Raw genomic sequence first — 19,180 nt, forward strand, 5'->3', positions numbered from 1 at the left:
TGTAGAATTATACACAGACTTTTCTTTATACATTATGTTGAAATACTTTTATTTGTAAGGTTCTGGTTTTTTAGTGTTGCCCGATGAAGACTCTGATAAGAAGTCTGAAAGCTCACAAATAAAATAAAAGTATGTAAATGTAGAGACAAGTCAATTTATAATTCTAAATATGTAAACTTCTTGATTGAAATTTCATCTGTATCAATCACAGTGAATTAAAAATGATCAAAACATATTGAAATATGGGTCACTAAAACTAACCTGTCTTGTAAAAAGATAGCCATGAAGACTGCAAGATGATGAACTGGAAAAACTGGACACTCTCTATCACAACATGCAAAAAAAGCATTTCAAACAAAACCATGCACAAAAATAAAAACAGAACATGCAATTGCTAGTAACAGAAATCAGGTAAGAAAAATAAATAATTATTCAACTAATCTATGAGCAGTAGGATGTTCTACAGCTGTGTCTATGTTTTAGACTGGAACCATTTAATTTCTAGCATTTTGTTACTAGGATTACAAACCTCAACAAAGAAGTTTATAACAACTGGTTTCTTTTCTTACCATTTATTTGCATCAGTACTTACACTTTTATATGAAGAATTTAGTTTCATGAAAGCTTTTATGTTTAGTGAATCAAAACTTACTGACTAAAGTACTTACTGCTTTAGGATTAAAGTTGATTCTGAAGTTTATCCAGGCCCAACCTAGACACACAAACTTAGGACATAAAGCACAACTTACACATCAAGAATTTAATCCTACTTTTTTTTATTATTGTTATTTTAGTCATCTCTAAACAATTACAGTATTTGGTACCAACTACTAATACACAGTAACTTATGTGCTTATACGTAACTTTTGGTAGTTACTAAGAATCAATTCTACATGATAGCTACCTATTTCCAAAGTAGAACATTTACAACTATACCACAAAAACAAGATCAGCCTATTTAAATAAAAAACATTAAACTTCCTAGAGTAATAAAGCATATTCAGAACAATATGCGAAATTGTATGAACTGATCACTAGGTCCTGCACTAAAATTAATAAATATATATTTATTATTTATACTTCATCTATTTTTAAACATTCAACAAAATGAGTTTACAACAAATGCTTAAAATATTTTGGTCTAATCAAAATACAGTCAAACATGCGTAATGTGAATGAAATATTTAAACAATATGAATAAGTATATTTTTTAAGAAATTATAATGGAAAAAAATTTCAAAAAGATGTTAAATATGATAAAGAACAACCTACTTGTTCATGTTCATTAGTAATATTATCTACTTGTTCCTCTACTCCTACAGTATTTTCCTCACCACTGGGAGCTGGTCCACAACGAGGATGCCAAATTGCTTCTCCTAATAAATATTTAATTTTTCTCATTACTCAACTATAAATTATCAACTTGAGCTCTGATAAAACAAATACAAATAATAAATTATGTTAATACAGTGTGATAAACTATGGCTTTAAAGAATAAAAGAATATATAGTCTTCTCAATTTTTGATAACCACATGTAACACGTGTACAACAAGGCAAAATTCAGCAATTTTATTTATTCTTGTTTGATACAAACCTACAGAACTTTCTGGTAGTTACATAATCATTTAATTAGGCATTTATATCTTCGTTTTGGTGTTCTATGACCTATAATATTTTTACTTCACATCTTCTAACATATTTTATCATCCAGGAAGTTTCTCCAACCCCTTCTATCTCCTATTTCAATATTCTTATAGTATTTCAAAAGTTCATTACTATAACTAAGCATCCTTTATCAGAATAGAAGGAAGGAAAGTACACGGGAAGTATTTTAGACAAACATTCTTCATCAGGTATTAAATGAATCTAGGATGATTTGTGTGTTAATAATAGAAATATAATGTCCTGGTTCAAAAAATACTTTCCTTCACTGTGTCCAAATGAAGAATATTTGATTAAAAAAATGACAGTATGCAGTACTGTACAAAAGTGTTCAAACAAAGTTAAAAATTAGATTTCAAGCTGCCTTCTCAGAGAAACAAATCCCAGATCTGCTCAATTGGATTGAGATCAAAGTGCTGACTCCAGCAGCTTCTTTCTTATCTAAGTAATTTCTGCATAGGTTAAGTGTTTGGGGTCATTATCTTTTTTTTTTTTTTGTATTAAAATACTTTATCAATAATATGCAAATCACTGGGTATACCATGACTGATCAGTATCTGATGGTACTTGTGCTGGTCCATTATTCCTATTTTGCAAATATCATTTGTAGCCTCTATTACCCCAAAGCCATCACACTGCCTGACACCCACGCTTCATGGTAGGTGTGTGTATTGAGGTATTTATCTTTCATCTTTCTTCTGCTTAACATAAAACCTATGTTTTGAACCAACTATTTTAAACTTGGGCATTCCTGTCCATAACACCCTTTTTCCAATTACTGACATTCAAGCTTTTGTACTTTTTAACAAATTTCTGTATTTTGACAATATTTGGAGTTTTAAGTAAAGGTTTTTAACTGCTACATGACCAGATATTCCATTCTCACTGGATCTTCTTTGTACTGTATATCTGAACACTTTTCTGTTATTTGGTACGTGGTTATTTATCTTATGCTTGAGATCAGTAGCAGTATTCCTTCTGTCCTGAAGGCTGGATAAAGGAAGATACTTGATAGCAATTTCACTAAGTTTAGGTGTTCTACCTCTTCCTTTCATATTTTCAAATTTACCTGTAGTTATAGGTTCAAATGGAGGAGACAAACAAGCCTTGAGAACAAACTCAAGTTTCCCATTTAGAAGATGGACCAGAAGAGGAGCAAGACCTATTAGAAAGATCCAGAATAGGTTTATAATATTCATAGAGAGGTGAATAACAAGGAAAATAATACAAAATCACCAACAATGCCCCACTGTAATTGGCAAGTAAAGAAATGGAAAGACTGCTCTCAAAATTCATGGAAAGAAATAAACAAGATAAGAAAGAGTAAAAAAATCCTGGAGGAAGGAACTAGCAAATGAGCCAACATCTACAAACATCCACCTACACTGATAAATTGCAATGGAGAATGGTAATAAAAGAAAGCATAAAAACAAGATATTCTGTATAAAAATTAATCTGCCTGCTTTGCAAAGGATTAGATACAAGCCATACTAGGAGATGAAAGTTGGTGAGAAAGCCAGAAAGGAGTAGAAATCACAAATAAGCTGACCAAAGAGAGACAAAGAGAAAAATTTAGCAGATGGAGAAGAAGAAATGAGAGAAGACATAGGATCACAGAGCATATTCTACTGACCTGCAAGAATCCATTGCTAGAGGCACAAAATAAGTAAAATATCCCCCCCAAAAGACAAAATTTCATGCATGAGAAGAAAAGTGGTCATGGAGGCTTTGAAAACAAGAAATTCCATATATCAAAAAAAGTAAATTAGAAGGGTGAGCTCATCCAAAGATATAAAATGATAAAGACCCAAAATTAATCATATACTGACTCAGAAACATGACCACAGCTAGCTCAAATAAGCAGACCCCATAGTAAAAAGGTCGTCATACAAATAAAGACTCTCAGTAAAGGGGTGGAAGTTCTCAAACATACATATAGTTATAGAAATGCAGACTCATTGACTACAGTATCTGTGAAAAAGCCCTTAGAATATAATGGAAAACAGGTAGGTGTCAGCCTTGAATGACAAGGAAAAATCCTAAGAGAAATTCCATGAGACAGACTCAAATGTTTCCTGCAAGATCTACCACAAGACTAAAGCTGAGGGGTGATTCCACAAACAACTGATCACAGAGCTCCAAAATGGCTGACTTTTTAGGAAGAGAGACACCAGGAAGGGGCTTCAGGATAAAGAACTTCCCAAATGGCCTGCAACAAAGAGAAGTGTCAAACAAAATTCCCCAAGACAAAATAAAGGGAGTATTAACCACAAAAAACTGGATATTCCAGTAATGCATATCACCATTTATATTAAATTCTAATATTGGTCATATTTTTTTACTCTTATGATTCTATATCATTACAGATGTTAATCATGATTTATAAAAATGATACTGAGATTCTGTGCTTTTCTTGGAATTAATTAAGTTCATTCTAATAGCTGATTATACACTAGTTTTTAACAATTTCAGTTATATGAAGTTTCTGAGAAAAACAGAAAATCAGTTTTCAGCCATACATTTTTTTCCTTAATGGTATGTGGACCCTAGTCCTTCAAAGACCACATTTAAGAAGAACAGAGGCACACATTACCATTGTAGCTGTAATACAGGCTGAATATATGGCAGCTAAATATGGCTCTGTACCACTACAGTTCATTATAAATTGTGTATAATCCTCTGTAACCAAACTAAAATTTGTTACTGGTTATACAGCATTTTGATAACAGAGCTGAAAAAAGTACTGGTTTGACTGAGTTTATTCCCTATACTAATTTCTAAATTTCTTTTTTACTAAAGTGAGAAACCAGAAATATAATGACAATAATCCACTCATTTCAACAGAAAAATATACTATGAATGTCTTTGCTAGATGTTGTTTAAGTTATGTGTGCATAAAAGGCAGAGTGCCTAATGGTTGGCATGCTCAAACTATAAATCTAAGATTTTGTGGTTTGCATATTGCTGCTGCAAAAATGTATTCTACAGTTTGGAACTGTGGGTGCACTACAACAGTAATAGTCAATTTTCACTATTTAGCTAAACAAAAACCCCAAGTTTCGGTAGTAGGTGCTGTTTATTGTTTGCTTTCTCTAAACATGAAGAACAACTAGGTGCAACAAGCTCTTTATATAGCTTTATTCAAAAATTCAGAAACAAATAAGAGTAACAAAATATACATTACTTAAGTAAAACTAGCTAGGAACCACAAAACATTTTCAGTGGTTTTCATGCCCTTTACTTGAATTTTCCTTATTCTATCATTTTCATGTTCATCATTTAAGCTATGGTTTCTTGCAGGCATTGTGTTAGATTGATAAATCCTGGTCTACTTGAAAAAATATATGGTCAGACAAACAAACTCACACAGAAGACTTTATTTAATAAAACTACATATACAATAAACAGTATGGTATAATAGTGGTATTTATAAGTGTACAGAGTATGAAACAGTTATAGCATTCAGTGTATGACACAATTGTACAAACTGAAACAAAGAAAGTCATAAAAATGAATCATAAAACCCATACTATAGAAAAGATACCTAAAAAGTGTTTATAGTAGTATATGAAATGAACCAAACCTAAGTTATTACAAAGTAGAATAAATGTATAGTTGTAATGAAGACAAACTTAGTTAAATATGCAGAAATGTCTGAATGCACATTCACAAAGTAATAAGCATATGGTTTTGAATGAACTGTTCATGCATATTTTAGACCTAAATAAATTGCAAAAGCCCATAAATATTGTATTTAATGTAATGTTAGTTTTATTTAGGAAATTACACTTAGATTAAGTGTTGTACATGTAAAATACTTTGTAAATAAAACAAACTGAAGTTGAAACCAAAGCCAGTCATCATGTGCCAACAACAACATTGTGCAATAGTATAGTCTACTTGTTCTATTTAAAAGTTTGAACAGGCAAACACAACAGGTAAGATGATTCTGAATTGAACAGCCAATATGCAATGTAGAGTCCTCAGACAAAGGCCTTTATAATAATTAGTTTTATAATATTTGATAAAGAAATCTGGGAAGAGTTTGGACACAAAACCACAAACATATTATTTATACTTCACCTTGCATATACATTTCTTCTCCATCTCCAAATGGATTCCCACATTTTGTGCAATGAGCACACGTTGGATGAAAATGATGATTATCACCAGCCTAATGAAATACGAAAGCAAAGAAATGAATTACTTAGTATTCTAGTAAGAAAACTGAGCTCAATATTTTCTACACCAACTACTTAGGCAGATATGCATTATATTCATAAACAAAGAAGAAAGGAAAGCAGCAAATATTGCATTACAGTTGCTAATAAAAATAGTAAATGAAACAAATATAACAGTTTTTTTACTTATTTTCCATACAATGCATGCACTTTCTTTGATTATTTACTTATGATATTGTGTATAGTACATGAAGTGTCAACATTTAACACAAAACTACCTTCAGAGTTTAGCTACATAAAAAATGGGTAGCATATATATTGATAGTGATTTATATTATAGTCTCTCTTTTCACAGATTTGTTTGAAATCTAAAGATCTAACCAAACTATCATCAAGCTCAATGATTACAAGATCTCTATAATAAAGAATTATTTTTTGTAATATTTGTTATGTCTTTACTCACTGCCGAGTAATATAAATTAACATAACTAAAAAGTTTGTTAATTTTTATGTTATGGCTTTTATACAGAAATTAAACAAATTGTACAACTGTTTACTTTTAAATAATATATTACACTCTGTATTATCAACACTGTTAAAATAACAATCCATTAAGAAACTGAGTTCTAACCATTTACCAATGAAAATTTTAACAATTGGATAAAAGATTAAATTTTCAACATTTACTTATAATATTATTAACAAACAGGTAAGAGGTTTGATTCTCAACATTTACCAATATATATATATTAACAATCATGTAAGATATTGCATTTTCGGTATTTATTAATATAATTATTAAAAATCAGGTAAGAAATTAAATTCTCAACATTTACTAAAATCATTATTAAGGATCAAGTAACATATCATATTCTCAACATATTGTATATAAAATGTTTTTAATTTTATAAAGACAAGAAGGAATTGATACATATGTATCCTAGACAGCTATAGAAAGTAACAGAAAGATTAAATGTAACAAAAAGTATTGAAACAAGAAAGTCGAAACTGTAAAACCTAAGTTACTTAAAATTTTATCCATACTTTGGCTCAGACTAACATAATTACAGTGATTTACCAAAGTATGGTAAACCTTTTTTTACTTTTCAGTAACACAGTTTTGGGTTTTGATTTTCTTGTTTCAATACATTTTGTAGCATTACAACTTTATATTACTATATCTAGCTTGGGTACATATATATTAATACTTATTTGTGTTCACAAAATTTTTAAAAAATTTATTCACTTGTTGTTATTAGGAATCAGGTAAAGATTGCATTAGTAACATTTACCAATTCCATGATTTACAATCAGATAACTGTTTGCATGCTCAAAATTTGCCAATATCATTATTAACAATCAAGAAAAAGATTTTATTCTGAACATTTACCAGTATCATTAATAACAATCAGGTAAGAGTGTGCAATCTTACCATTTACCAGTATCATTATTAACAGTCAGATATGAAACTGCATTCTTACCATTTATCAATATCTTGATTACCAATCAGGCAAAATATTAGATTATTAACACTTACCAATATCCATATTCAATCAGCTAAAAAACTGTATTCTTACTACATATCACCAATATAATTATTAACAATCAAGTAAAAGAGCACATTTTCATGATTTAACAGTATCATTATTAATAACTGATTAACTGAAGCATTCTCAACATTTACCAATACCATTATAACAAAATGAGTGCCTCCTTAGCACTTATCAATACGATAAGAAATTTCTGATTAGTGTTGAAAAATTCTGGCTTATAGTTGGAATAATAAAAGTAAAATTCTTGGAAACAGTAAGAAGAAATTTCTTTTAACAGACAAAATGTTATAGTTAGAAATAAGGTGTGTTACACCTAATATGCAGTTTTAAAATTTTCATAAAGAAGTGAAAACTATGAAATTTCATACATATCACAATTTCAAATAGAAATTTTGTTGACTGTAATCTTGAAAGAACAAACAAATTGAAGGCTAAAGTTAGTATTCAAAATCCAATAGATTAAACTGTTGTAACATCCATAAAAAAGAAAAACAATGATTTACTCAATCTAGATTTCAACTTCTTCAGTACAATTTACAAGTTCACTGGCTGTCTCAGTTAAATCAATTACCACATCTGACTTTTTATTTTCTACGAAGTTAAAGAGCAACAATAGTTTTTGCAAATTGTTATGAAATAGTTTTTCATCTAATATTTATGTTGTTAACTCAGCCAACTTTTCAGATAACAATATGTTTCCATTAACATTAAAAGTACTTGCTATGAACAGTTTCATTTCTTTTATCTTCTACAAAGATAAGACATATGACAACAAATTATAAATTCAGAAATGAAAGTTCAAATCTTGCAAAAACTTACCTGTAGAACTTTTCCAACAATGTATCGATCACAATAAGCACAAGCAATCCCAAATAATTTTTGGTAGTCTTTTTCACAATAAGATAGTCCATCTCTGTAAATAAAAAATGAACTAGATACCTCTAATATATATTTACAACATAAAAGTAGAATATTCAGTTAACAAAAGTTAGAAAACAAAAGAAAATTTAAACTGATAAAGAAAACTTATGTGGTGCAATTAATCATTTATTCATTAAGAAAATTTGTTATATGTATTTTTGGAGAAGTTACTACATTCACTCTTCATAAGATGAATATAAGATCTCCAATCATATAAAACCACGTATCAGTATCACTACATCACACACATTTTTCAAACACAAGTAGCTGATTACCAAGATTCAAAGCTAAGAATTATATTTAGAAAATGCCATTGAACTTACTTGATTATCGGAAAAAAATTTCACAATTAAAACATAATGTCATATATAAGACTACACAATCATTAACATAACTGTATACATATGTGTTGGAAACCTAACACTTGATTAGTTGTTCTCAAATGAATTTGAACATTCAAAACACAGACTAAACAGAGTAAGCAGAACATTGGATTAATAACACAATTACATATTACATCATAATAGTATAATTGTTATTCATTGATTTACTTTATTTAACCATGGTTTAAAATTCTTGCTAGATCATTAAATTCAAGATTTTAAAAAGCTTACTCAAGTATAGAAAACCAAGTTAACGTAGGTTGAACTGTGTTCCATTCTAAGACTAAATTACAATATCTAAATTACAAATACTCTAAACCTTTACATAAATTGACTACTTTTAAGTCATTCTAATGCAAATTTTTAGTGAACACTAACTACTTGAAGTGGGGAAAAAGAGTTAGCAAGATGGTTTGCAAAATTTTTTTAAGGTTACAATTTTCCTGTACTGAAAATTTACTTTCAATAGGTATTTAACTTACAAGATTAGCTATTCCTGTTCAGTGCTACCCTTTATGTGCAATTTTTTTCTATATGCATGCCACAAGCCATCTGTTTCCAACCTACTGGAATTGCAAGGTTCCAAAATCTCTCTTATGCAAATGATCATGCATTATCTCCTCACCAACAGGAGCATGATGTGCTTCTATAAACCATGTGACTCATTCTACACTCCTCTACTGAACTATCACATTGAAGTTTAGCAGAAGATATCAGCACTAGAGAAAAGTTGGGAGGAAAGGTGGAAATTATGAGAAGAGGTAAATACCTATCAGAAATATATTTTCAGTATAAGAAAGTTATAACATCCAATATGATACTTTCCTCTTCTCACAAGATTAGCTAGAATCCCACACTGAGAAAGAAGAGGGACCAGTGCAAAAAGCATCCAAAGGATACCTTTAAAAATGAGAGATTTAGATCCAAAGATTAGAAAAGAAGAACCATACTGCTTCTGAAACAGATAGACTCTTTGCTCATTTGTGGAATGTGTAAGGATGGAAAATGATAGAAGCACATCTGAATGGGAGAAAATGTTGCAGGAAAGTAATTCTAACCAGATAATGGTATTATATCTCAATCCCACAATGAGAAAGGTGGGTAAACATGGATGCATGCACCCTTGGTATAGAGTGACAAGAGCAAAGCAGACTGCATTTAGTACATCCAACACTTCCTTTTGGGGTACCAACATTCCATGTACCACTGGTTTGACCCAGAATACAGATGAAGAAAGTCAAAAAAAGAAGCTAGACAAACCAAAACCTTTGCAAGGACTGATAGTGATTGGTTCTCCCTAAATCGAAAATTTGCTCAGGGAGTACCAACATAAACACAAGGATTGGATGAGGGCTTTCAATTGTAGAGGTGAACTGCATTCTGATGTCTCATGCTGCACTGTTTTGGTTAATGCTAAAAGGAAAATATTACATCTACACTCACAGAACATTACTGCTCTACTCAGTAACTAAACAGTTATTGTATGGAACTTATTCAGTAAGGTGCTTGGAACTGGAAAGTAACAAGGACTCCCACACTTCACTTAAAGACAGGAGGGTGACAATGCATTGAATAGTCTTGAAGAAAATGATAATTTAAAATAGTTTTAGACAACTGTTTTGCTGTTAAAAAAGAAACTAATGAAAGTTTAGGTTTCTGAGTGTGGTATGCTCACATGAAGAAATGGAGTAAGCAAGGATGCTTGTATTGCAAAATTAGATCAAGCAATAAGCAAAGCATAACAACTAGTTTGTTAGTATTTAGGATCATGAGATAGAGGGTTATAAATCAAGAACTAGCATTTCCTTTAAGACTGAAAGAAAAACACTAATTATAAGTTTAACAGCAATAAGTATCTCAAGCCAATCTAGTAGTACAAAAAAAGACTACTTAAAAATTTATGATAACACCTAAAATTAGAACTTTAATGTGAAATCCATTACTCTAGACTGGATTAGTAGTATAAGTAAGAAAGCAACTGACTCACTCATCCTCAGTATCCAACTGCTTGAAAGTTTTGGTTTTTGCTTTGGGAAAGTCCAATGTAAGTTGCAGAAATTAACTAATGAAGTTTCAGGGCTACTTGGAAACTCATAATGATACAAGGAAACTATCATATAAAAACCCCTGTATGGAGCTAGAAAGCTAGTTAGTAGTGATTCTTCTCCAGGAGAAAGCTGAGAGTTTTCCAGGGCAAGCTACCAGTTCTAAAATGATAAAAGTATCCAACTTACATTGTAACACCTCCTCAACTTTGATGTAAGATTGCTATTCCTCTTGTTCAACCAAAGTAATTAAGGGTAAAGTAGTAAAGGGGGTAATATAAAAGACAATATCTGTAATATGTTTAAGTATCTTCTATAGTGGATAGTGATATTGAGAGAATGAGGCATGAAAAGTCAATTACCAGGTATAAATTCCCAGTTTTCTTGGGGACAACAAAAAGGTAAGAATGCTGACTGATCCTGGTATCTCAAAGTGTAGGGAAGGAAAATGAAGGAAGGAGGTATTGGAGATGGGAAAAAACTGGACAACGAATCTTTCTAATAGAATCTGAAGTACTCATTGATTATTGAGAAAGAGATGCCAGTGCTGAAGAAACTGAAACAAGAGCTCCCACAAGACCCAAATACATTGGTTAGTCCCCTATACTGTTGGCAATTGAATGTGCATCAGTGAGAGAGGTGATGAGAAGAAATACCCCAAATAGAAGGAACAAGCAAGGGGTAGGAAGGAGTAAGAAAGGAAAGAGGAATTGTAAGCATATAAGGCTCTGACTGAGGCAAACAAGCTTATATATTTGTAATGGTGTACTGTTGGTGGAGAGGTATCACCTCAGGTTTGACAATTTCCAGGACCATAATGTATCAAAGATGTAATGGCCCAGAAATGGAACCATACTTAAATCCCTTAAATACATTGAGGTTAAACAGACCTGAGCAACAATGGCATATGAACTGTAAGGTCCCAACAACAAAATATCATGTATGTAGCACCAGAGATTAATACAGTGTGCAAGTTAAATTAGAGGAGAGAATGGCAAGGGTATCTGCAGTAAAACCCTCAGAATTTCTGAGAAGAGCCTCAGATAGGAAGTGTAAGGAAGAAAAATACCATAAGAGGTTGGTAAGAGCAACACACAATTGAGAATATTAGACATGGTAAGACTGACATTTGATTCAGGAGATGCCCCTGATCCACATAGGGATCCACATGAACTCAATTATCAGGGAAAGGAGGAAAAACCAAGAAGAGTTGCAAAAATTGTTCATGCAATAAGGTAGGACAAGTTGCATAAGAATTAGCAGAAAGGAATAAAATGTCACAAGATTGAGACACAAATTCTCTAAAGACTAAATTAGGCTTCACAGGTTGGGAATGGGAAGCAACAGTAAACTCTGGAGATATAAAAGACAATCAAAGTCCTTGTCTACCTGCACAGATTCAGCCACTTCAGGAGGAATACAGGCAATGCCCAGGAACAAAGGTTGTTCCATGTAATGTTTGATCTTCCAACATATAAAAACAGATACGTACACCATCGGGTCTCTTGCAACTGAGGCCTGAGAAAAAATGTTGATCACTGGAGTGATGCCTAAAGTGATAGTGTTAACTCTTGAATTCACTGCACAGAAAGGTTCACCAAATTTGAGTGCAAAAATAACGTGACTAGAATTAACTAATAAATATTTATTTAAGAACTAAGTTGAATGAAAGCAAATTAACATGTAAAAGAACCACTTCATGGGGAAAACAACATCAAACATAAAATTAAGTAAAAGAGCATGTCTAAACTCAAATGCTGCTTAACAAGAAGTGGTAGTTCAGTAAAGGAGTGTAGAGGAAGTCATACATAAGAAGGTGGCACGTGATGAATTGTGTGAGACATGTTGTAATCCTGCAATCCCAATTGGGGGTGAGAAAAAGGCTTTTGGCATGTGTAAAGAAAAGTTTGCTTATAGATAGCAGCACTGAACAGGAATAACTCATCTTGTGAGGCAGGCTAAGTATTGTATTGGAATTGAGTGCTACATTTCTTGTTTTTCATGTGTATTTTTTATGTATTACTTGTATAAAAGCCAGTCAAAAATGATGGGAAACCAAAGATCATCAAATTTGAACCCTCCATTATGCATTTGCAACTTTGTTGTCCATAAACAGACATAAAAAAAATAAATGGCCTTCTAGCTTTGGAAAAACCAAAGCCTAGTATGAGCAAAAGTACTCCTCTTCCCTACAGTTAATAGGTATCTTCAGTCTGTTTTCATAAAAACTTTTTTATAATTATTTTAAAGCATAAATTTGCAATAATTTGTAATTATATTTCACAGGAGTCTTTCAGGATTTCCTACTTGAATCCTACCTAGCTTGATGCCATAATGATGTGGTATTAGATTGTCCAGAAATAAATGTTGTTTTTGAACTGCGGTGTTTGGAAAAAGTATAAACCAGTGTTGTAAAACATGCTTTACTCTAAGTAAGCACCATTTGCTTCAACACACTTTTGTCAACAAATAACAATGCTGTTTATTCCCCTGCTATAAAAATCATAGTTTCTATGGTCAATTAACTCCCTGAAAGCTTCTTCTGCAACTTCCTGGTTTTAAAAGTATTCATTGTTCAAAAAGTTGTCAAAGTGTTTGAAAAAATGAAAATCTGTAGGGTAAGGGTCTGGGGAATAAGGTGGATGAGGCAGAATATTGATTTCCAATTCGTTCAATTTTTAGAGCGTCATTCTTGACAGGTCTCATAACGCCTATTTTGTTGATCTTCAGTCAGCTCATGTGGAACCAACTTATCCAACTCTTTTGTCTTTCCAATTGCACCCGGGTAGTTGCAAATGCTTGATTTTCTTGTGCCTAGCTTTTCTGCAAGCTTGTACTGTTATGCAAGGATCTGTCTCAACTGCTTCCTTAATGTGTTTTCATCTAAGGATGACTTCCTTCCATGACCTTCGTGGTCTTCAAGACTTTCATCCCCATGTCAAAATCTTTGGAACCAACACTGAACCATGCCTGGTTGATATTCCATGTTGTATCAGTAGCTTTTTGTCCACGTTTGAAGTCATAGAGGAAAATCATAAGAAAGTCCATCTTGTCCATGTTGCCTTGGGGGTTCTAAAACTTATTCTGAATAGTTGGAACAGCAGACAATTAAGACACCTTGTAAGTGATAAATGTTGAATTAAACCAACTCAATATTTAGTTTCTAAATGTCATTGTGAGAATTCCGACACTTATTTCTGAACAACCATAATATTACACACACAATGCCATGCTTGATCTAGTCTTGGAAACTCCCTCCTTTGCAGGCTTTTATATAGTAGAAAGAGTGCCAAAATTGTGGAAATATTTATATTTATGTTAAGAGATTAAATTCAATTAAAATGTGGATGGGCAAACAAAAAAAAGGGAGTATTATATGAGAAAAAGTAGAATAAGACTCATAAAATGTGGAAAAATCGAGCATGACTGAATAACTGACCAACTGACACTTGGCTTTTATATATATATTGATTACAAGAATAACAAATATAAATATTAAAAGCCTACTAGGTTAATTTAGGTACAATAATGAAAATAAAACAATAAATAATTTTCACTCATGAGCAGCTTATGAATTAAATAATTTCCCATGTTAAATGAGATGCAATTTGTTTAGCAGGATTAGTAATTAAACACAGCTAAAATAGCAATTATTGTGTGTGTTTTTCATATAGCAAAGTCACTTTGGACTATCTGCTGTGTCCACTGAGGGGAATTGAACCCCTGATTTTAGCATTATAAATCCAAAGATTTACCACAGTCCCAAGAGGGGACATAATTGGAATGAAATAATAAAATTAAATATAAACAGGTGTATACTATTACAGGTTATAGTATAGAAACTCTTTAAAGTACTTTGTGGATATCAACTTTGTCACACAGACCAAGCTCATAATAAGAGAGTTCATTTGCTCCATCTGAGTACTACTTTGTCTAATTCCCTAGCAGGGGATAAAAAAAATAGAAATGAAATAACAACATTAAGTATAAACATGTGTATACTATTACAAGTTACAGTGTAGAAACTCTTTAAGGTACTTTGTGAATATCAACTTTGTCACACAGGGGAGAAAATAGCAATAAAATAATAAAAATTAAGTATAAGCAGGTGAATACTATTACAGGTTATAGTATAGAAACTCTTTAAAGTACTTTGTGAATAACAACTTTGTCACACAGACCAAACTCATAGTAAGAGAGTTCATTTGCTCCATCCAAGTACTGCTTTGTCTAATTCCTGCATCACTCACTCTTATATAACATTTAAAGACAAAAATATAGTTTTACTCCCCAGCTACTTACAACCATAAATATGTATTGCATCATTTATTGAGCCTTTTCCTTTTGAGAAGCTGACAGTCCACTAAAAAGTAGTGGAATGGTTTCAGACCCCACCTGAAATGTAATGAGGGCATCATGTGCCATTTTAAGCACTGTTATCACTACAAGAGATGGTCTTTTAAAACAAATTGTCTATCATTTCAGTTGATACAAGAAATGTATTAAACATCTTTGCACCAAACTACTTGAGACACTGCTAAGGGATAAAAGATAAAATACAGCAATTTTAAAAAGGGCCATTGAAAACTGACCTTTCCATATACTCTCCATGAAGAACATCACCACAAAAGACACATTTAAAACAACAGATATGCCATGGTTTCTCCAAAGCAATTAAAGCCTGGCCCTCAGTTAATTCTTCCTTACATGCTGTACATTCTGAAAGACAAGAGCAAATATTATTAAAAACACATGTACCTTAAATAACATATTTGTTAAAGTTCTTCTTATATCAAACTGTCTGGGGTCCTGAGGTCATTATTTAATCAGAAGAGCCATGGCACTGGACAAAATATCTTGTTAGCACTAGTTATAGTAGATATAGCAAGTTTGATATTTTAATATAGATGTGCATCTTTTTATGAAGCAAGGTAGGGAAAACTACATAGAAAATAATATGTAACCATCATATCTCAAAGAGAAAAAGAGTCTAGAAACATGAAGTTTTGCATTCATACTAAGTGTACCCTAAGGAAGTGCACCTGGGTATTATTACTTATCCAGTAGGTGCACACATATCTCTTTAATGAAGCAAGCTAGTGAAAAAATTACACAGGAAAGGAGTGTGATTGCATTAGCTTCAAGGGGAAAACCTAAATATCAGAAATTTTGCACCCACACTCAGGACGTGCATCTGGGTATTACATATCTTATAGATGTGTGTGCAAGCACTAGTGCATGAATGATTTACCAAATCCATTAGTATATAATTGTGCAAGATCATAAAAAAATAAATAAATAATAATAATAATAATACAATAGTGCAGAGTGAGTGACATACAGACAAAATCTAATGACAGTGCACCATTTGGTCCTTCAAGGCTCTTCTTGTATACCTAATTTAGAGAAAAAAAAATTTAAACCCACTCTTGTTTTCCAAGAAATCATCAATTATCCTCTTAAACTAATGTAAAATGCTGGCATCTGTGGCTGATGATGGAACTTATTCCATAGTCACTAACTCTATTATAAAAATAAAACTGGCTCAGCTGGAGCATAACCAGTCTTTTCCAAATCTTACACTTGTGCTATCTCAAATGTCTTCAGAGTATAGCACAAAGAAATCAGAGGCCTTTATCCTACTGATACACTGGATTATCTTATAAGTTTCAAAAAGATCACCTCTTACCCATTTTTATTCTCAAAAGTAAAAACATGAAGATCCTAACCAATCTCTGTTAAATAACTCTTACATTCCTGGAATCATCCTAGTAGACCTCCTTTGAACATTTTCTAATATGTCAATATCCTTTCTTAGATAATAAGATTAAAACTATACACAAGATTTTGGATGAAACCTAGCTAGGGATTTGCATAGAGAAATAAGTATCATATTTTACTTCGAATTTATCAATATATATCTGTAAATAAACCTTATTTAGTATATATGTTTAAGTATGATGAGAGTAATCAACTAAATCAGTCAATATTTAATACTATATATAATAATAGAGTAAGAATGAAATGGGCTGATTTTGTTATTGCTTCAAGGAAAATAGTTAGACTTATCAAACTTTTTTTTACTGAAGCACTGTACTACATAATACCCATCAGAAAATGTAATCAATTATGACAGTATTGTACTAAAACTTTGATATACATAACTCATACATGCAGAAATATATCCCCACCCAGAGCACATTAGCAACATTCATATCATCAAAGATTATACAAACATTTAATTATCCAAATTATGAAAGTACATTAAAACCATTTGAAAGAGGCTTGGGCTAGTTACTGAATACATGATTAAGTAAATGAAAAAAACCAGCAACAGCACAGTATTCAAACTATCTTACAAAAGCTATTAGACCAGCAGCTGTTTGACTTTTTTGTAACATCTAAATGAACGTGTTTTGCCACACCCAACATACATCACGTGAATCACAATACCATTAATTTTAATTATCCTATCAAACAAAACACAGACAAACACCACACCCTAATCCAAAACATTACTTACCAGATAAGAGGTAAGGTTTAAAGAAATCAATGAGAATAACTGATGTTTAGATTTTTTTGCAACACAATCAAATGATATGTAATGCATATCATATTTTCAATATTATTCTTTTTCATTTATCAACACATGATTTACTTAAATAAAAAACTTGAATCAAGGATTCTACAGGTAATCTGAAAAGACAAATAAAACAAATGCTGAATAACATATTATGAATACAACAAATTCCCCCTAACTCTGCTAAGGGCATTAAAAAAAACTTGTTATAAAAGTTACAGTTCTGCTCCATATTAAACTGATTAATAAAATATTTTTTGTTTTAACATGTTTCCAGGAGACTCAAGATTTACATAAAACATGACAGTATTTATAAAAAATGAAATGTATAATTTTGAATTCTCTATAGCAACTCACGTACATAAGTAAATACACACATTTTACCTGCATATATTTGTATGTTTTATATAAACAGATAGAGAAATTAGTAACATTTGAGAATTTAACACAAAATTTAACAGTAACCACACATCTTTTTCTAATGTTCTATTATAATTGTATTTGTAAACTAACATATGAAGCTGAAAAATAACATTAACATTACATTTAAACACTAAAATCAAACAATGGACGTACTCTGACCAGTGAAAACAGAAGTTGAGTCAATAGTTTTTGAGAGTACTATTGGTATTTGGATACATTTAGAGCATAGACATTCTTTCCCTGTGTAGGTAACTTTCTCTCCAGCTGTGAAGGCTTTTCTAAAAAGTAAACAAACATGGTATTAAAATTCCAGTGCATAGTTTTCAAAGAGATAATAGATCAGCCACCAAACACATGAAAAATTATTCATTCGATTATCTCTAGTTATTCTTGTAAAAACACCTGTTTAATAATTAACGAAAACTAACAGTAAAATTTACAATAAGCAAGTTCTGATTTTAATTATTACAAAGACTTGACACATAGTACTGACTCTTTATCAGGTAACAAAAGTCAAATTCACTGGCTTTTTAATATAACTGTTACTACTAACAATGATCCAGTATTAAAGCATTTGGATAAATACAAATACCCAGCTATTTTCTAGTGCTTTAATTATAAGTGCATGAGTTGTAGTTTCCAACTAATGTGCACGTTAAGGAAATACTGGATGTTTTGATGGCAGAAAGTGAAGAACATAGAAACTTTATATAAAGGTGGTTGAAATAAGTTTAAAACTACTTTCTCTGTTTTTGCAAATTTCCTGTATGATATCACACAATACTGTTGATATTACTGGCAATAATGTTATAGTAGAGACATAATAGGGATTTTCATCTTGAGTAATAGCTATATGAAATAATGTTACTGTATTTAACATTATTTCATATAGCTTTTACTATATTTAAATAGTTACTGTTAAGGTAGCAGTTGCAAACATTATTAATAACTGGCAACTTGTACTACATGTATCACTGTGGCTTATTTTGCATATATTATTTGTGTCACCTTATTGTAGAAAACACTAGTGTACAGCAGACTTTTGAAGAACATACATGTGTCATTTAGGCCTAACAAGGTAAACGGTTTACTGTGTCTGCTTATATTGCATTACCTGTGTTGTAATATCTTATAAAAAGCATTATTCTATTCTGAGGAGACTGTTTTGTTACTACTCAGCTTTTGTTACACTGTGACATTGATAGAAGCTGGTAATTAAAATTGTGATGATACAACCTTTGAGAGCAACTTCAAATTTTGTTTGTTGCAGTCATGTAGCAGTATATGTATTAATTCCTTAATGTACCTTGTTATTCAATTTGAATCAGTTCATTGTGGTGGTTGAGTGAAAAAAAAACAACCCAATGCAGCAGTAAACTGGTGAAAAACATGTAGCATTTAATTGAATCCATGTGCACATAACTAGCTTCA

General features: G+C 31.5%; 1 protein-coding gene across 14 annotated transcripts in view; it reads right to left on the minus strand.

Moving 5' to 3' along the window:
- The window catches only part of LOC143244643 (actin-binding LIM protein 2-like), a 71,998-nt gene that overhangs the window by 36,498 nt on the left and 16,320 nt on the right, over positions 1-19,180 (minus strand). For 5 of the 14 annotated variants that reach the window (XM_076489690.1, XM_076489686.1, XM_076489697.1 and 2 more), the window contains 7 exons: positions 17,903-18,027; positions 15,339-15,465; positions 8,217-8,310; positions 5,747-5,837; positions 1,273-1,376; positions 669-725; positions 262-324 (listed from right to left, as the gene is read on the minus strand). In XM_076489690.1, coding sequence (XP_076345805.1) covers positions 262-324; positions 669-725; positions 1,273-1,376; positions 5,747-5,837; positions 8,217-8,310; positions 15,339-15,465; positions 17,903-18,027 — 661 coding nt within the window. The remainder of the gene's footprint in view (positions 1-261; positions 325-668; positions 726-1,272; positions 1,377-5,746; positions 5,838-8,216; positions 8,311-15,338; positions 15,466-17,902; positions 18,028-19,180) is intronic. The other 9 variants (XM_076489695.1, XM_076489692.1, XM_076489700.1 and 6 more) reach the window with 4 other exon arrangements.

This window comes from Tachypleus tridentatus, chromosome 2 (genome assembly GCF_004210375.1).
Source record: "Tachypleus tridentatus isolate NWPU-2018 chromosome 2, ASM421037v1, whole genome shotgun sequence".
In the NCBI taxonomy this organism is placed as follows: Eukaryota; Metazoa; Arthropoda; class Merostomata; order Xiphosura; family Limulidae; genus Tachypleus; species Tachypleus tridentatus.